This window comes from Capricornis sumatraensis, chromosome 7 (genome assembly GCF_032405125.1).
Source record: "Capricornis sumatraensis isolate serow.1 chromosome 7, serow.2, whole genome shotgun sequence".
Taxonomy (NCBI): Eukaryota; Metazoa; Chordata; class Mammalia; order Artiodactyla; family Bovidae; genus Capricornis; species Capricornis sumatraensis.
In genome coordinates this window covers 101962306-101977659 of record NC_091075.1, presented here as the reverse complement: position 1 = coordinate 101977659, position 15354 = coordinate 101962306, and the positions used below count along the sequence as shown (strand labels likewise).

General features: G+C 36.6%; 1 protein-coding gene across 1 annotated transcript in view; it reads left to right on the top strand.

Annotated features, from left to right (window-relative positions):
- Positions 1 to 15354, top strand: part of WDFY3 (WD repeat and FYVE domain containing 3) — a 192177-nt gene that overhangs the window by 94139 nt on the left and 82684 nt on the right. Inside the window, exons 25-32 of the mRNA XM_068975585.1 lie at positions 451 to 524; positions 608 to 769; positions 2162 to 2256; positions 5505 to 5625; positions 5952 to 6169; positions 10304 to 10539; positions 11688 to 11822; positions 14441 to 14620. Coding sequence (XP_068831686.1) covers positions 451 to 524; positions 608 to 769; positions 2162 to 2256; positions 5505 to 5625; positions 5952 to 6169; positions 10304 to 10539; positions 11688 to 11822; positions 14441 to 14620 — 1221 coding nt within the window. The remainder of the gene's footprint in view (positions 1 to 450; positions 525 to 607; positions 770 to 2161; positions 2257 to 5504; positions 5626 to 5951; positions 6170 to 10303; positions 10540 to 11687; positions 11823 to 14440; positions 14621 to 15354) is intronic.

Genomic DNA, 15354 nt, shown 5'->3' with positions numbered 1-15354 from the left:
GACTAGTCCCAGCCCTTTGTGAGTTTTAGGAATTGTTTGTGGTGCTACCTTGCATTAGTTATTTCCAGTTTTGGACCTACACAGGATTCCTGCCATTCAGTTTTTGTATCCAGTAATCATTCTCTTCAGTATGTTATATTCAGTATTCACTAACAGTATTCAGTCATTGAGCCCAGAGAGATTTTCTGTAGATCTTGCCTTTCTAGTTGTTTACTCTAGGAGGGTTATTTTCATAGCAGTTATCTCTGTATGAACAGAAACAGAAGTCCCATATAACAGCAGTTTTATAGTGTGACAGCAAATAAAAACTAAGAAAGTGGCTATATTCAATTAATTTATCTAATTTGTCTAAGTGGAATAAGTTATATGTACTGCATTTGTGTTTATTGGGTTGCGATTTGGGGTATTTTTTAACCCTAAATACACCACTGTTCTTCATTTTTATTTTAGGTCTGGCTCCATGCTCCATATGAACTTCATCTCTCCCTGTTTGAACACTTTATTGAATTGCTCACAGAGTCCAGGTATTGGTTGATATCTAAATTGTTAGTTGTTCAGTTACAGAAGTGATGCCAGTACAGTGTATAAAATCTTCTTTCTCTTACAGTGAAGCTTCAAAGAATGCCAAGTTGATGAGGGAATTCCAGCTAATCCCAAAGCTGCTACTGACTCTTCGAGATATGTCTCTATCCCAGCCTACCATTGCTGCTATTAGTAACGTGCTGAGCTTCTTACTGCAGGGTTTCCCCAACAGCAATGATCTACTCAGGTAGTGAAAACTTCTGTGTTCATTGGTTTGTTCACTGAAAGTACCAATGAGATTAAGATGATTGAGGTGAATGTAATTGCTTCCTATGCCTGAATAATACCTGCAAAGTTAATACTATTCAGGATACTTGTAGATCATGGAAAATAGGCATGTATCATGCAAACCAGTTGTTGCCACTAGTGACTAATAGAATATTGGGAGAATGGGTGTGAGAATTAGTTCAGTGAGACTGATTGTCCTGGACATAAAAGTGTTCAGTGTAGGAGTTCCTGGTCCCCAGCCCTCTTCCAAGACCAGGCTTTGCTGCTTCTCAAGGGTATGCGCAGGAACACATATGCACATGCATACACATCTGCAGTGGACATGCCATGTCTTTTGTATTTGATCTTTATCACCCAAACTGATGATAGTATGTTATTGTTGCATATTCATACCTTTTCTTTAACATGAGTGTTATTTTGCTGCTAATGTGAAATATGGCTTCAGGCACATTTATGGAGTATCTGTAGAGCAGTTATAATAGGCACTTGAGAATTCTCATCTTGGCTAGAAATGGGAGAAAAAAACTACCTAAGTTATTTTCCAAATAGAAAATTGCTTTTAACTGCACTTAATCACCTCTTGTCATGTTACTGCTCAAGTATTACAGATGACATCACACTCGCTGACTAGGGTAATCCCAGTAAAGTAGTCTCCAATTGGTGCAGCATGTAAATCACTCACTTTATATTCAGTTACCTTGAAAGCATTTTTTTTTTTAACTTGGCAACAGATCTAAAACTGGAGTTGAAAGGTTAATTTGGAGATTGTCATTATTAGTAGTAATATTTATGTAGGTCTTATCCTGGTATTATGATGATTACTTTGCTAAAATTTTCACTGTAACCTATCCAGGCTTTTATTTTTCTCTACATTACAGATTGAGAAATTAAAGCCCTGAGAGGTTAAGCTACTTGCCCCAAGTAACATGATTAAAAACTGATAGAGCTAGGATTTTAATCTTACCTGTATTTTCAAAACCCAGACTTAACTATTAGGCTACAGTAGATCCATATAGGTAATGTTAGGACATTTTTATTTGAGACCATACTGGTGAATTTTTGAAATAATTTGGATAGGTGCATTAAAGGACTCATATTTCTGATGAAGTTTATTTTTCCCTGTATGTATTTTAAAACAATATAGCATATTAATGTTAATTGTTCTGGTGTTAATTGCAACAGTTCTAGGGGAAGCAGCTGAAATACAGTCACGTAAAATCTATAAAAGATCAGTTAAACTAAGAAGTGTTCTCTTGGTTTTCATTTCTTTATTTTTTTATTTCTTAGTGTTGTGTTTATTTTGAAGAGAGAAAAAATAAAATCCATAACCTCCTTTTTCTTGTATTAAAAGGTTTGGCCAGTTCATTTCTTCTACTTTACCAACCTTTGCAGTTTGTGAGAAGTTTGTAGTTATGGAAATAAACCACGAAGAGAAGCCTGACACTGGTGAGTCAGTTCTGGAGCTTGGAACCTAACCACTGTGCCTTCTTCTGACACAAGTTAGACCTGAATTGTATGACACTGTTATTTTACCTTTCTCGTTGAATTACTTTTCTTGATCTTTCACGAACTTATTGTCTTAGACCAAGCCTCCACAATACACAGAAATACAGAATTACCTACAAATTTAATAAGGGTGTGAATTTGCTTTAAAAATAAAATCTTTCCAATTTTTACAAGATTTATAGCAATGTTCCTTTAAACAATAAATTCTTCCGGTATAATTTTTGAACCTTATTTTTTTTTAATTTATATAAATCTTCAGAAACACAGATTCTTACTAAAATGAATTGTATCTGTATTGCTGTTATTTTAATTTCCCTGTTAAATATTTAATAATCATTGAAGGAGAGAACATTTTACTAGAATCATGTAAGTGTAAAACAAAATTTTTGTAAGTTGTAATTCCTGAGCCAATGACAACCACTTTTTTTTTAATAAACTTTCCTCCTTTGAAGCATATTTTTCCCTTGCTCGAATGTATTTTTCCTATCATGTATTGTAGATTGGGAGTTGTGCTTGGAAAACACTAAAAGGACCTTTTAAATTAACCTGTGATTAAATTCACAGTATTTTACATTTATTCAGCATTATTTACATCATTATCCTGTTACATTCTTCCCCAGTCATGTCACATAAAAGAGTTCCTTTAAAACTCTCACAACCCTATCCATCTGGGAGTTCTCTTCCAAACTGGCTATATCATTCAGAGCACAGCCTCTCTGGTGCTTCATGAGTAAGAAGAGAAAGTGGTATAATTATGTTTTTCAAAGGAGAAACTAAGAGATTTGAGAGGCTGACTTCCTGCAAATCACAGAGCAGAACATATAAAGCTGGTAACCACGTACTTCCTACTCATTTGGAACAAAGCTGGTATTTCTTTGGGTAAAGCAAAGTAGCAGTGGGTGAGAAGCATATAGATCAAATCAATGGGTAACGCTTGTTTAGTGCTTAGTATTTTCCAGACAATTTTAATTGCTCTATATAATCTTATAACAACCCTGTGAAATGGGTCCTGTTATTACCAGTTTTACAAAAAGTGAGGAAACTGAGGTCTAGAAAGATTAAATAAAAGCAATTTACTGAGATCACATCACAGCATTTAAACTATAGTAGTCCAAACCAGCATTCTAAGCTTTTAACCCCTGCGTTATTCTACCATATATTCAAAGATTATTTCCAGGTTCTGAATTAATATAAGCTGAGTAAATAGGAATTGAAAGGAGACTACTGTTAAAATCTTAGTGGACCTATGTAACATGTTTATTTCAAGTATTAAAAAATGATATAAGAAAAGTATTTCTCTAGTCTCCATACTGGACATTGAGATCAATAACTACAGCTCTAAACCAACATTCTAAGCTTTTAACCACTGTGTTGTTCTATCAATTCAATATACAAGGATTATTTCTAAGTTCTGAATTAATATAAACCAAGTAAATAGGAATTAGAAAGGAGAGTACTTTAAAATCTTTGAAAGTATAAAACAAATTTATTTCAAGTATTAAAAAAGACACAGGAAAAAATATTTCTGTAGTCTCCATATTTCTTGCTGATCATTGAATTCTGTAACTACAGCTAGTGTTATAAAAAAAATGTTTTTTACAAAAGCACAGTAGCAGGGATGTATAAATTAGGAAAATTTCTCTTGATCTGCCAAGCTGATTAGATTAGTGTTCTTCTTATCAATTCATTGCCATTTGAAAAACTAGAGAAAGCCAAAAGGATTTGCAGGTCTTGTTAGTCTATGACATTAATTATTTGTGTGGACTAGACTGTCTTACGTATGTTTCCCAAAAATTAAAACCATAATTTTTTTCTTTCAAATAGTTTATACAGTCTTCAGGATATACCTACAAACAAGTGATTTAAATAATGCTGAACAATGATACAATAATTAATGCAAAATAAAATAAATAGCATGAAAGGGCAGTGCAGTGGGGAGTAAACCATCAGTTTGAATGGGAAGAAGTTAACCTGAAAGTTTCATTGAGTTCATTGTTTAAAACTGTATCTGAAAATTAGGGGAAACATAACTGACAGTGAAAAAACTAGGCATAAAAACCAAGGAGAATTCTTAATTTCTGTGTAGATTGTCATTTTATCGAAAGAAAAAACTGAAAGGAAGTAATTCCTTAGTGTAAGTTGTGTGGTATGCCTTCAGTAAGGCAATTTGTAAATTACCAGTCGTTTGCCTACTAGTAGGGGAGCGAATCTGGAGTTCCCCTCGGTAAACTTAAAGCACCCTCCCCAGTGATTAAGGCACTAAGTTAGCATTTTTTTTAATTAGCATTTTAAAAGACAAGTGTTTAAGGGTGAAAATGGTCCCTTGCCCAAGCAAGTAAAAGCATATAACCTTGGTCGTTCAATTTTAGCCTGAGCTTCAATTATATATTAGAGAAACGAAGTCATGTTTATTGTGACTTATTAACCTACAGCTCGATGTGGCAGAGTTGGGCCTGGAACATTCGGCCATGGATCCCAGGCCCTGTGCTTCCAGGACTACCCACTGAGAGCCAGAGGCTTCCTGCCTTCCTCCCTTCCTTCCCCAAGTTCTCTGGTACATTTCTGTGCCTTCCCCTCTAGTCTGTGCTATTTAAGTCTAGCTTTCCTTTATGTATTATAATTATTGAATGATTTATGCTTCCTCTTTTCATTTTTAAATTTGAAAAAATTAGCTATTTAAAAAGGAACTAGAAATTAAGGATTTGCATTGCTATTTTTGTTCATGTGATCCTTATTTGATCACTTTGCCCTGTAAGTACAAGAAAGGAATATTAATATAAAAAAGGGTTCACAGTCTTTACTGTCCCTTTTATAGATAAACTTTCGTGATGGCTCAGACAGTAAAGAATCTGCTTGCAATGCAGGAGAGCCTGGTTCAATCCCTACGTCAGGAAGATTCCCTGGAGAAGGAAATGGCAACCCACTCCAGTATTCTTGCCTGGAAAATCCCATGGACAGAGGGTCACCAAGAGTCAGACACCACTGAGCACCTAAGTAAATGAACAGTTTTAATGATTTTAAAGAGAAACGTTTAATAAACCCTTTTTTTGTGTTCATTGTAGTGGAAAGTATTCCTAGAGAAAATGTTTTCTGAAAGATACATTTCAGTGATTTTTCCTAGACCAGTGTTGGATATTTTATCCTAGTTTACCTGCTAGGGCAATTTAATGTATTTCTTTTCATTGCAGGAACTGAAGAAGAGTTTGGAGGTCTTGTATCTGCTAATCTTATACTTTTGAGGAACAGACTTCTGGATATCTTACTAAAACTGGTTTACACATCTAAAGAAAAGACAAGCATTAATTTGCAGTAAGTAAAATCTTTTGAGAATTGATGGTAATAGTTGATTTTGCTAGTTAATTCATTATAGACAAAAGAAAGATTTGCCTTTGATTTGTTTTTATTTTTTAATTGGACTATAATTGCTTTACAGTGTTGTTGGTTTGTGCTATACGGCTACATGAATTAACTATAAGTATACATACATATTGTTTGCTGCTGACTTTTAATAGATTTCTTTTTTAAACCCTGAAATTCATAGTATCTCAAGAACAAAAGCTGGTCTCAGTTTTCTTTTTAATTTGAAATCCCAATCCTTGAAATTAATGTTTTGTGTAATCCATCTGTCTGAATAGAGCTTGTGAAGAGCTGGTCAGGACGCTGGGTTTTGACTGGATTATGATGTTTATGGAAGAACACTTGCATTCTACCACAGTCACAGCAGCCATGAGGATTCTTGTTGTCCTACTGAGCAATCAGTCTATTCTCATCAAGTTCAAGGAGGGACTCAGTGGTGGAGGCTGGCTGGAGCAGACAGATTCCGTCTTAACGAATAAGATCGGAACTGTATTAGGTATGAGACTTTTATAGTGGGCTGCTTTGAAATGAGCTTTGTGTTGTATTTTTAAATTTTAGGTAAGCTTATACTGTTTGATTTATCTAACAGCCATTAAGAGTCAAGAACTTTAATGACAATAAAAAGCATAAAATTTAAAAAAAAATTTTTTTAATTGCAAGTCACACTGAAGTCAGAGACAGGATATCAAGATGTGAAAACTCAAGTAATTTTCTTATGATTTCTCTTTGTTTAGTTTCTGACCTATAAGTAAATAATTTACAAATTATCAGAATGTAATTAATAGTAGCAATCAATAATTTGTGTGCTTATTCCTTGCCAGTTTCACTTTTCATTTTCACAGTAACTTATCTTTACAGTAACCCTATGAGATATAAATACCGTCATACCCATTTTACAGATGAGAAGTCAAGGCATAGGGGTAATGTCACTTGTCAGCTAAGAAGTGTCAAAATCTGAGTCCAAGTCACTCATCCAAAGCCCATGGTTCTAACAGTTATGTTATATTACCACTCAAGATTTAAGCTCACCAGAATGTCAGCCAAAGCTCCTTACTCTCTGCTCACTGACTCTACGCTGTTTACAACATTGAACTGAGCATTTAAATAATAATAGAAAATTATGGTTTCCCATATAGATTCATGTGAACTAATATATACATTCCTATTCATGTTAATGATCTTATTTTGTAAAATGCATATTTAATGCAATGTTTTTATTGAAAATTATGGTCATTTAGTTTGTAAGGTATTTTAAGATTATGTTTATGACATTACAATTTAAAATCATATATAATTATATTCTGCAGTAAGCACTAAGAATAACTATTTACCCTTGTCAGATGGAAAAATTTGGGATCAGATTTTAATATGTAATTTGTCTGTTAAGAAAAAAATGTAAAAGTATCAATACCTTGGTGTAACATGTGCTGTCAAATGTTAAAACAAATGGTAGGAAGAAAGAGCTTACACTTATTTTTTTTGTTATTTTACACGTGAAAAATGTCTGAAGGAACTTTGTGAGTGATAAAGAAACAAATTCAGAAATTCACTGTGAAATGATTTCTCAAGAAAATGAGCTCCTTTAAAATAAATATTTTTTATTATTATCATTATAGAGACTTCTATCAACAGTTTTGTAGCAAGAAATGTAGTTTATTGACCTTAATGGTAGCTAGTAGCTACTAAGAGAATAAACAACAAAAGGCATAATTCAGTGTGAGTTCTGTAGAATTCTGTGGGAGTTTTTTTAATGCTGACTGACAACACTGCTTCTCATTGGAAGCCAAAATAACACCCAGGTTTCACCTAGCACTTTGTGGTTTGCAGAATTCTTTAACATATGTCATGTCATTTACTGTCATGATTCCAGACACAAGTATATGTATTTTATGTTATATAAGTTATATTTTATAGGAAAACCTAATGAGTATAAATTAAGAATTAATTCCTCTCTAATTAGGAAAGTAAGACTGCTAAATACATAAGGTCTCTGAGTCATAGAGTAATATTTCTGGGTATCTGTCTTTTGTCAGTTCTGTGGGGTTTTTTTCTGTCCTGTACCACTTCAGTAATATCAGGATCTGACCAACCAAACTTCATGTCTAAGAACTTATTTGTCCTTCCTTGACACCTGCCTGTACATTACGTATACCACTTTGGTTCTAAAAGAGGAATCTAGGTATTTAAGTTTCATTTAAACTCAATTTAATATCATTTTCTCTGAATATCTGTCTGATACATACATACATACTTGAGTACGTGTACAGAAATTTATCTCTATATATTGATATACCATCTCAGTGGATTCTGTTTCTCTTTGAGCTGATGAACAGTATGTTTTTGAATGTTTTACTCACATTTATTAGTTTTCGTCCATTTTTCTTTATAAAAATACCTTCCATACGTAGCTGTAGCTTCATTCAGTTCAGTTCAGTCACTCAGTCACATCCGACGCTTTGCAACCCCATGGACTGCAGTTCACCAGACTTCCCTGTCCTTCACCAACTCCAGCTACATCAGCTATAGCTTAAATCTAAATTAATACTCAGTTGTTAAAAACATATTAGATACTCCTTAAGATCAATTATAGGGTAGAAATAGAGTGTGAAAATTTGGAAAGGAAAATAAATGCTAGCATTGCTTTTCATTTAGGACCTATAGTTTGATCAAAATTTATTTTTCTATTTAATGTATAAAATACCACTTTGTTTTTTGATATCTTAAGGCTCAGACTTTTTTTATATTTATGATTTCATTTAGAATTTACTGCAAATGAATATCACCCAGTATTCCTTATGCAGCTGGGTTTTTTGGAACGTAGTGATGTTATTAAGAGGACCAAGGGAGATCAGGGCTTCCCAGGTGGCACTAGTGGTAAAAATCCCACCTGCCAATGCAGGAGATGGAAGAGACTTGGGTTTGATCTATGGGTCAGGAAGATCCCCTGGAGGAGGGCATGGCAACCCACTCCAACTCCAGTATTCTTGCCTAAAGAGCCCCAGGGACAGAGGAGCCTGGTGGACTACAGTCCATAGGATTGCAAAGAGTCAGACAGTACTGAAGCGACTTAACACACACACGCAAGGGAGACCATGTAACTTCACAGGCTCCATTGGGCCACAGGTCCTAGTGCCACCCCTCATTAACTTCATGACTGAACAAATTGCATATTTTCCACATTATATTAAAGGATAAAAGGATAATAGCAATTTCTTGCTCACATGCTCATTGTTTAAGAAATGAGACGATATATGAAGAGTTTGGTAAATTGCTATACAACTTTTTTGTTAATTAGAAGAACATATACTCCAGAGGATTAATTAGTATCACACTGAGCAATTTATTTGGACTCTTTAAAAAGCCATCTAGACACAAATTTCTCTTTCATTATTTTAAATAGTAGCAAGTATATGCTACTTTGTCTTAGAAAAAAGAATTTGGCGGGAAACATGGATATTCATTGAAATAAAAATTGCTTCAGAGTAAAAGTCAGTCTTTCATCTTTGGTTGCTATTTGTAAAAATTTTCCGTTGAATCTCTAGCCAATATTCCTTCTGTACTGAGCGTGTACTAGGTGTGGGGTTGGTGAAAGAACTAATTGAGTTATTTCCCCAAATTACCTATGTAACAGAGGAAGCAGGATTGATGGAAAGGCTGGTGCTATAAACCACACAGATAAGTAGTTATCTCCTGGCAGAGCTGTGCTTCTAGAACACACTTTGGATGTCCAGATACCCACAGTCACAGTGGGCCCAGATTTGCTGTCCCTTGGCCAGCAGACTTTGCCGCAGAGTTACAGATTATGCAAGGAAAGATTATTTTGTATATTTATTTTGTCCTATCTCTAAATTTGTAGGTCATTTAAGGCTAATTAGTTCATAATATTCAGGACAAATGAAATATACTAACTCTACAATGGCTATCGTGTTTTTAAGTTACATTTTTAGTAGTATCCTACAATCTGGCTACTTTTTAAATATTGCTTTCTTCTTAGGAATGTTAGAGCTCTTTGGAGGTCATTCTTGGTTGGTGTTTTCTTCTTTTTCTTTTTTTCTTTAATTATTTGGCCATGCCCCTTCCCCACCTCCTCCCCTCTACACACTGCCCCTGGCAGCTGGGATCTTACTTCTGCAACCAGGGATCGAACCCATTCCCCCTGCATTTGAAGCACAGAGTCTTAACCAAGTCCCTGGATGTCATTCTTTTAATGAGTAGAATTTATCTTACCTCTTGTATCTGACTGCCTCAACTATGTTTTAAGACCTAACTCTTTGTGACTCCATGGACTGGAAGCCCACCAGGCTCCTCTGTCCATGGTATTCTCTGGGCAAGAATATTGGAGTGGGTAGCCATTCCCTTCTCAAGGGGAACTTCCCAACCCATGGATGGAATCTGGGTGCATTGCAGGCAGATTCTTTGCTCTCTGACCCACCAGGGAAGCCCTATCCTAATACACAGGTTTCCCAAAGTCAACTGACTGGAAGATTAATTCCAAAGTCAAGTAGTTAATTGCTTATGTTAATATGAATGTCCAAGATGGAAATGTCACATACTGACTTACTCCTTTCTGTGTAAATGTAACATGGTAATCAATGACTAATTTCATCCTTCTTGTTGTATTTCCTCTTAGGATTCAATGTGGGCAGGAGTGCTGGCGGACGATCAACTGTCAGGGAGATTAACCGGGATGCTTGTCACTTTCCTGGCTTTCCGGTTCTTCAGTCATTCCTTCCTAAACACACTAATGTCCCTGCTCTCTATTTCCTCCTCATGGCATTGTTTCTGCAGCAGCCCGTTAGTGAGCTGCCTGAGAACCTGCAGGTCAGTGTGCCTGTCGTCAGCAGCCGATGTAAGCAGGGTTGCCAGGTAGGAATTACCTAGTCGGGTGTAAGTGTAATTACATTTGCCAAAAACTCACTGCAGGGTGTTGAGTTCATTACAGTAAAAACCAACTGGTCCCATCCCTATCTCACGTTTGGGATTTGACTGGGGTCATAGAAATCTGAAAATACTGTAGAAAATTTTCCCAAAAAGAAGTTCTGTGTTCCTGTTGTTCTTTTTCTCCTTATGATTATTCTGTGTGATTATACACATGGGAAGATTTTGGATGATATTTTAATGATGATCAAAAGAATTCGAGTACTGTGATTTTATCTAGAAATATAATTTAATTTCTGTAGAATTAAAAACAAAGGAAGTAATGTGCATTCCACAAATTGGGTAGGTATGAAAGGATTTTTAGTGCAAATTCTGGTTAGAAAAGTGTTTCTGAATTCTTAATGATAGGTAATGTCCACATTAGGAAAACAGTAAGTCTTTACCTGATTTTCTAATCTTAAGACTATGTGGATATCTATATATAGCTTATGTTTGTAGCACTGCAGAGATGTAGGAATTTAGTCTTAAACTCAATTACACTTCCATAATAATCCCAAGATGCTATTCAAATCAGCCATAGTAATCGACAAAATCTTTTAAAAGAAAACACTGTCTGTACCCTTATGTTAAATCATGCTACAGATGCATGAGCAAAGCAGAGTTTGGTTACAGACACCATAGTCAAAATGTTATATAAAACTACTATGAATAAATCTCCTCAAACTGACTTTTATTTGGTCAGATCTTAATCTATATGTAATCTAAAAGTGAATTAGAACATTGCAGAGAGTGGGGTATGGGGAGGAAGTTCACTGTGCTTTTTGAAGAGATCCTGCTTAAAGCCATTGATTCTTTAATTTCATCACCTAGCTAATTATTTTCCTTAGGAAAAAAAAAGAAAAGGATGTTTTTAACATAGATAACTAGGACACTGATGCATAAGATTCACTTTGTCTTATAAGTGTGAAAATGAGTTTTAAAACATAGGAGGGAAGAGCATTAAGTCTCTATCTCCTCTTCATTGCTCACTTTGAAAGAAACTAATTTCAAAGAAATTTTAGAACATTAGAACTTGTGAGGGTCTCTACCGAGAAAAATTGACAGTACCTAATCCTGATTCACTTTCACCTCTGCAGTTTGATTTAGATTCCATCTGGACCTTTATCTTTGGAGTTCCTGCCTCCAGTGGAACCGTGGTCTCGTCTATCCATAATGTGTGCACAGAAGCTGCTTTTTTGTTATTGGGCATGCTCCGAAGCATGCTGAATTCAGTAAGTCCCCAGAGACTCTGACACCTGTTGGTAATTCCTCCTGCCTGGGATTCCTTTATAATAGAGGAATCCTTTGGTAACCTAAGTCTTTATTTACTACGTGGTCTCTGGAACCTCACCCCCTCTGTTTTATTTAGTGTAAGGACAGACTCTGCAGTTGTTAAGATCCTGAACTCAGGAGTTGGATTCAACATCCCAACTCTGATCCTCCAGACATACTAACCTCATGTGCCTCAGCTTCCTTATGTATGAAATGATAATGAGGATAAAGGTTACCTCTTAGGACTCTTGTGAGGATTTATGAGTTAATATGTACACAAAGTGCTTACAAGTGTACCTGGTATAGAATACAAGCTTTATTAAGTGTTAACTGATGCTGTTAGTGCTATAAAACACATATTTCAGTGTATACATTTATATAATAAATATACTGTATTACATGCAATTGCAACAATATGTTACTTGAACTTTTAAAATCACTTCTATTTAGAGGCTCAAAATGTTATCAGTGCAAGTTTTACTTTGTGTTTTCATTTTCTTTTAGTCATTTCTAACTTAGCTATGAAGCATTGAAATAGTAAGTGACAAAATTTATGTTTATATCTCTCAGGAATGCTGGGAATAATGATTTAATTTTTTTTTTTTTTTTTTACAAAATTTAGGATCACATTGTAAGAGGAATTATTAACTAAACTCTTTGGATTACAAGTACCTGAAAAATCTGATTTTAGTCAAAACTGTTCTTGTGCAATCTAAGAAAAGAACATTGCTATTAAATGTGTTAATTTAGAATGCTTTGGGATTCTGGTTTTGGTTTTTATTCATAAACAATAATAAAAATCTAAGCTGAAAAAAAAGACTCTCTGGGCCAGTATCAGAAGATAAACATTTTTCATATAGAGTCTTCTTTTTTTAGCATCATCATCATTGTTATTGTGGTAATGCTTTTAAGGAAAAGAAAACTCCTGTATGTCTCTTTTACTCCGTCTTCTACTACACCACGGCTTTACTTCTGACACTTTGAGTCACCAAGTATAAAGAAGATTTTGCCCCACTACCTGGGTGTTCCACCATTCAGTTCAGTTCTGACACTGTCTGCCAGGATAGAGCATCCAGTTCCACAGGTTAAGGGCTCAGTATCATAAGATACTCCCCTGCCCCACCTCCACCAATCCTGCCCCACTTCAAATGCCAGTCAGAAGTCCAGGCTGTTACCTGTGCTTCAGACTTACCAGTTATAAATCACAGGTTCCTGTGTCTCAGGAAAACATTTTACTTGCCAGATTACCAGTTTATTACAAAAGGTTAACTCCAGAACAGCCAGCTGGAAGAGAGGCATACGGCAAGGTAGGGAGGGAAGTGGAGCTCCATGCCTTCTCCGACTTGCTCTTCTCCCAGCACCTCCATGTGCCCACCAGTCCGGAAGCTGTCTGAAACCCATGAATCTTGACTTTTTATGGAGCTTCATTACACAGACATTAATTAAAGTCGTTGGTCACTGGTGATTGAACTCTTCCTCCCTGTAGGCTGTGGAGGAGCAGATTAGGTTAATTTCCAACCTTCTAATCACTTGGTTGGTTCCCCTGGCAAGAGCCCATCAGCCTAAATTCAAGTGTGGTTGAAAAGGGCTCCTTATAATGAACAAAAGGAGGACAAAATGGCACCCCAACCCAGTATTCTTGCCTGGGAAATCCCATGGACAGAGGAGCCTGGCAGGCTACCGTCTGCCAGGTCACAAAAGTTGGACACAGCCCAAGTCAAGACATAAGCCTGCATGTTTGTCCCCACGTGGAATGCTGGTCTTGAGAAATGAGAGAATAGCTGCTAAAGCACCACCACCATCTTGAGCAAAAAGACACATGTATGACTCTTATCACTTAGGAAATGCCAAGAGTTTGAGGATCTCTGTGCCTGAAATGGGACAAAGACTAAATATATATTTCTTATTATAAATCACAGTATCACAGTTGTATAATGGTTAAGAACACTGTTCTCATTTTTTATATGACAGTGTGAGACTCAAAAGGTGAAGTAACTTCCGCATTTTATCTTACTCCTTACTCTCTGACACGATGGAGGATGGGGCGACTTTGATGGCAATACAGCCATGGTTGGCACCCACCACATTCATACTGATAACACTGAATAATCAAAACCGTTGACTCCAGTTACTGAGCTGTGAGTACCCCAGTCCGTGTCAGTCACTCAGTTGTGCCTGACTCTTTGCGACCCCATGGGCTGTAGCCCACCAGGCTCTTCTGTCCATGGGATTCTCCAGGCATGCATACTGGAGTGGGTTGCCATTCCTTTCTCCAGGGGATCTTCCGACCCAGGGGTTGAACCCTGGTCTCCTGCATTGCAGGCAGATTCTTTACCATCTGAGCTATCAGAGAAGCCCAGTATGAGTACCCCAGGGAATAGAGGAAACATCCTCTAGGTTTCTAGGGGTGTTGCCTTTGTTTTAGCTTATTTCCCAATTTGTTGGCCTGTGTGTTTACCCAGTGTATGGTTTATGAGAGTTCTGGACCATCGGTATATCAGGTTTTAGAAGAGTAGTGAGTAACTTGTAGCAATGTCAGTGACTCTAACGTGCCGTCTCCTCTCCTGTCCCCTGGCAGCCTTGGCAATCAGAAGAAGAAGGATCTTGGCTCCGGGAGTATCCTGTGACCCTGATGCAGTTCTTCAGATACTTGTATCACAATGTCCCGGACCTGGCCTCCATGTGGATGAACCCTGATTTCCTGTGTGCACTGGCAGCCACGGTCTTCCCCTTCAACATCCGCCCTTATTCAGAAATGGTAGGAAAGGGGGAAGAAAATGTCAAAACTGGACTGCTCCAATCATTAGCAGATTTTTTTTTTTTTTTGGCCAATCTTTTAAGCCTCTGACTAAGTTATACTTTTGTAACTTTCTCCTCCACCTCTCGCATCATTATCTAGTGTCTGTCTCCAGACACACCCTTCATCTGCCTTCCCTAAAATTTCAGCAGTGAACGCTACTTCCTGTTCTTATTTACCATATTCTTGTAAGTCTCTCATGAGTGACTTTCCTCCTCATGTAGCTGTGGATCCATTTCTTATTATATGTGGCAATAGCTGAAGTGTTGTGAACTCAGATTACAGAGCTCTAATAGGACCAGATTTATTTCCACTTCATTTATCTCAGGAATTTGGCATCTCCTGGATTTAGTCTTTACAAACTAATTACAGGATTTGGTTGTCTTTATAAGAAATGAAATGCATGCTTGTCCTTTCCGTTCAACTTTTTCCATTTTGTTCAACTGTTATTTTTCATATTTTACACTAACTTAGTAGAAAGTTATTAGACTACTCATATATCATACGGGCTTCCCTGGTGGCTCAGACAGTAAAGAATCTGCCTGCAATGCAGAAGACCTAGGTTCTCTCTCTAGATCAGGAAGATCCCCTGGAGAAGGAAATGACAACCCACTCCGTATTCTTGCCTGGAGAATCCCATGGACAGAAGAGCCTGGCAGGCTACAGTGGACTACAGTCATTGAGATCACAGAGTG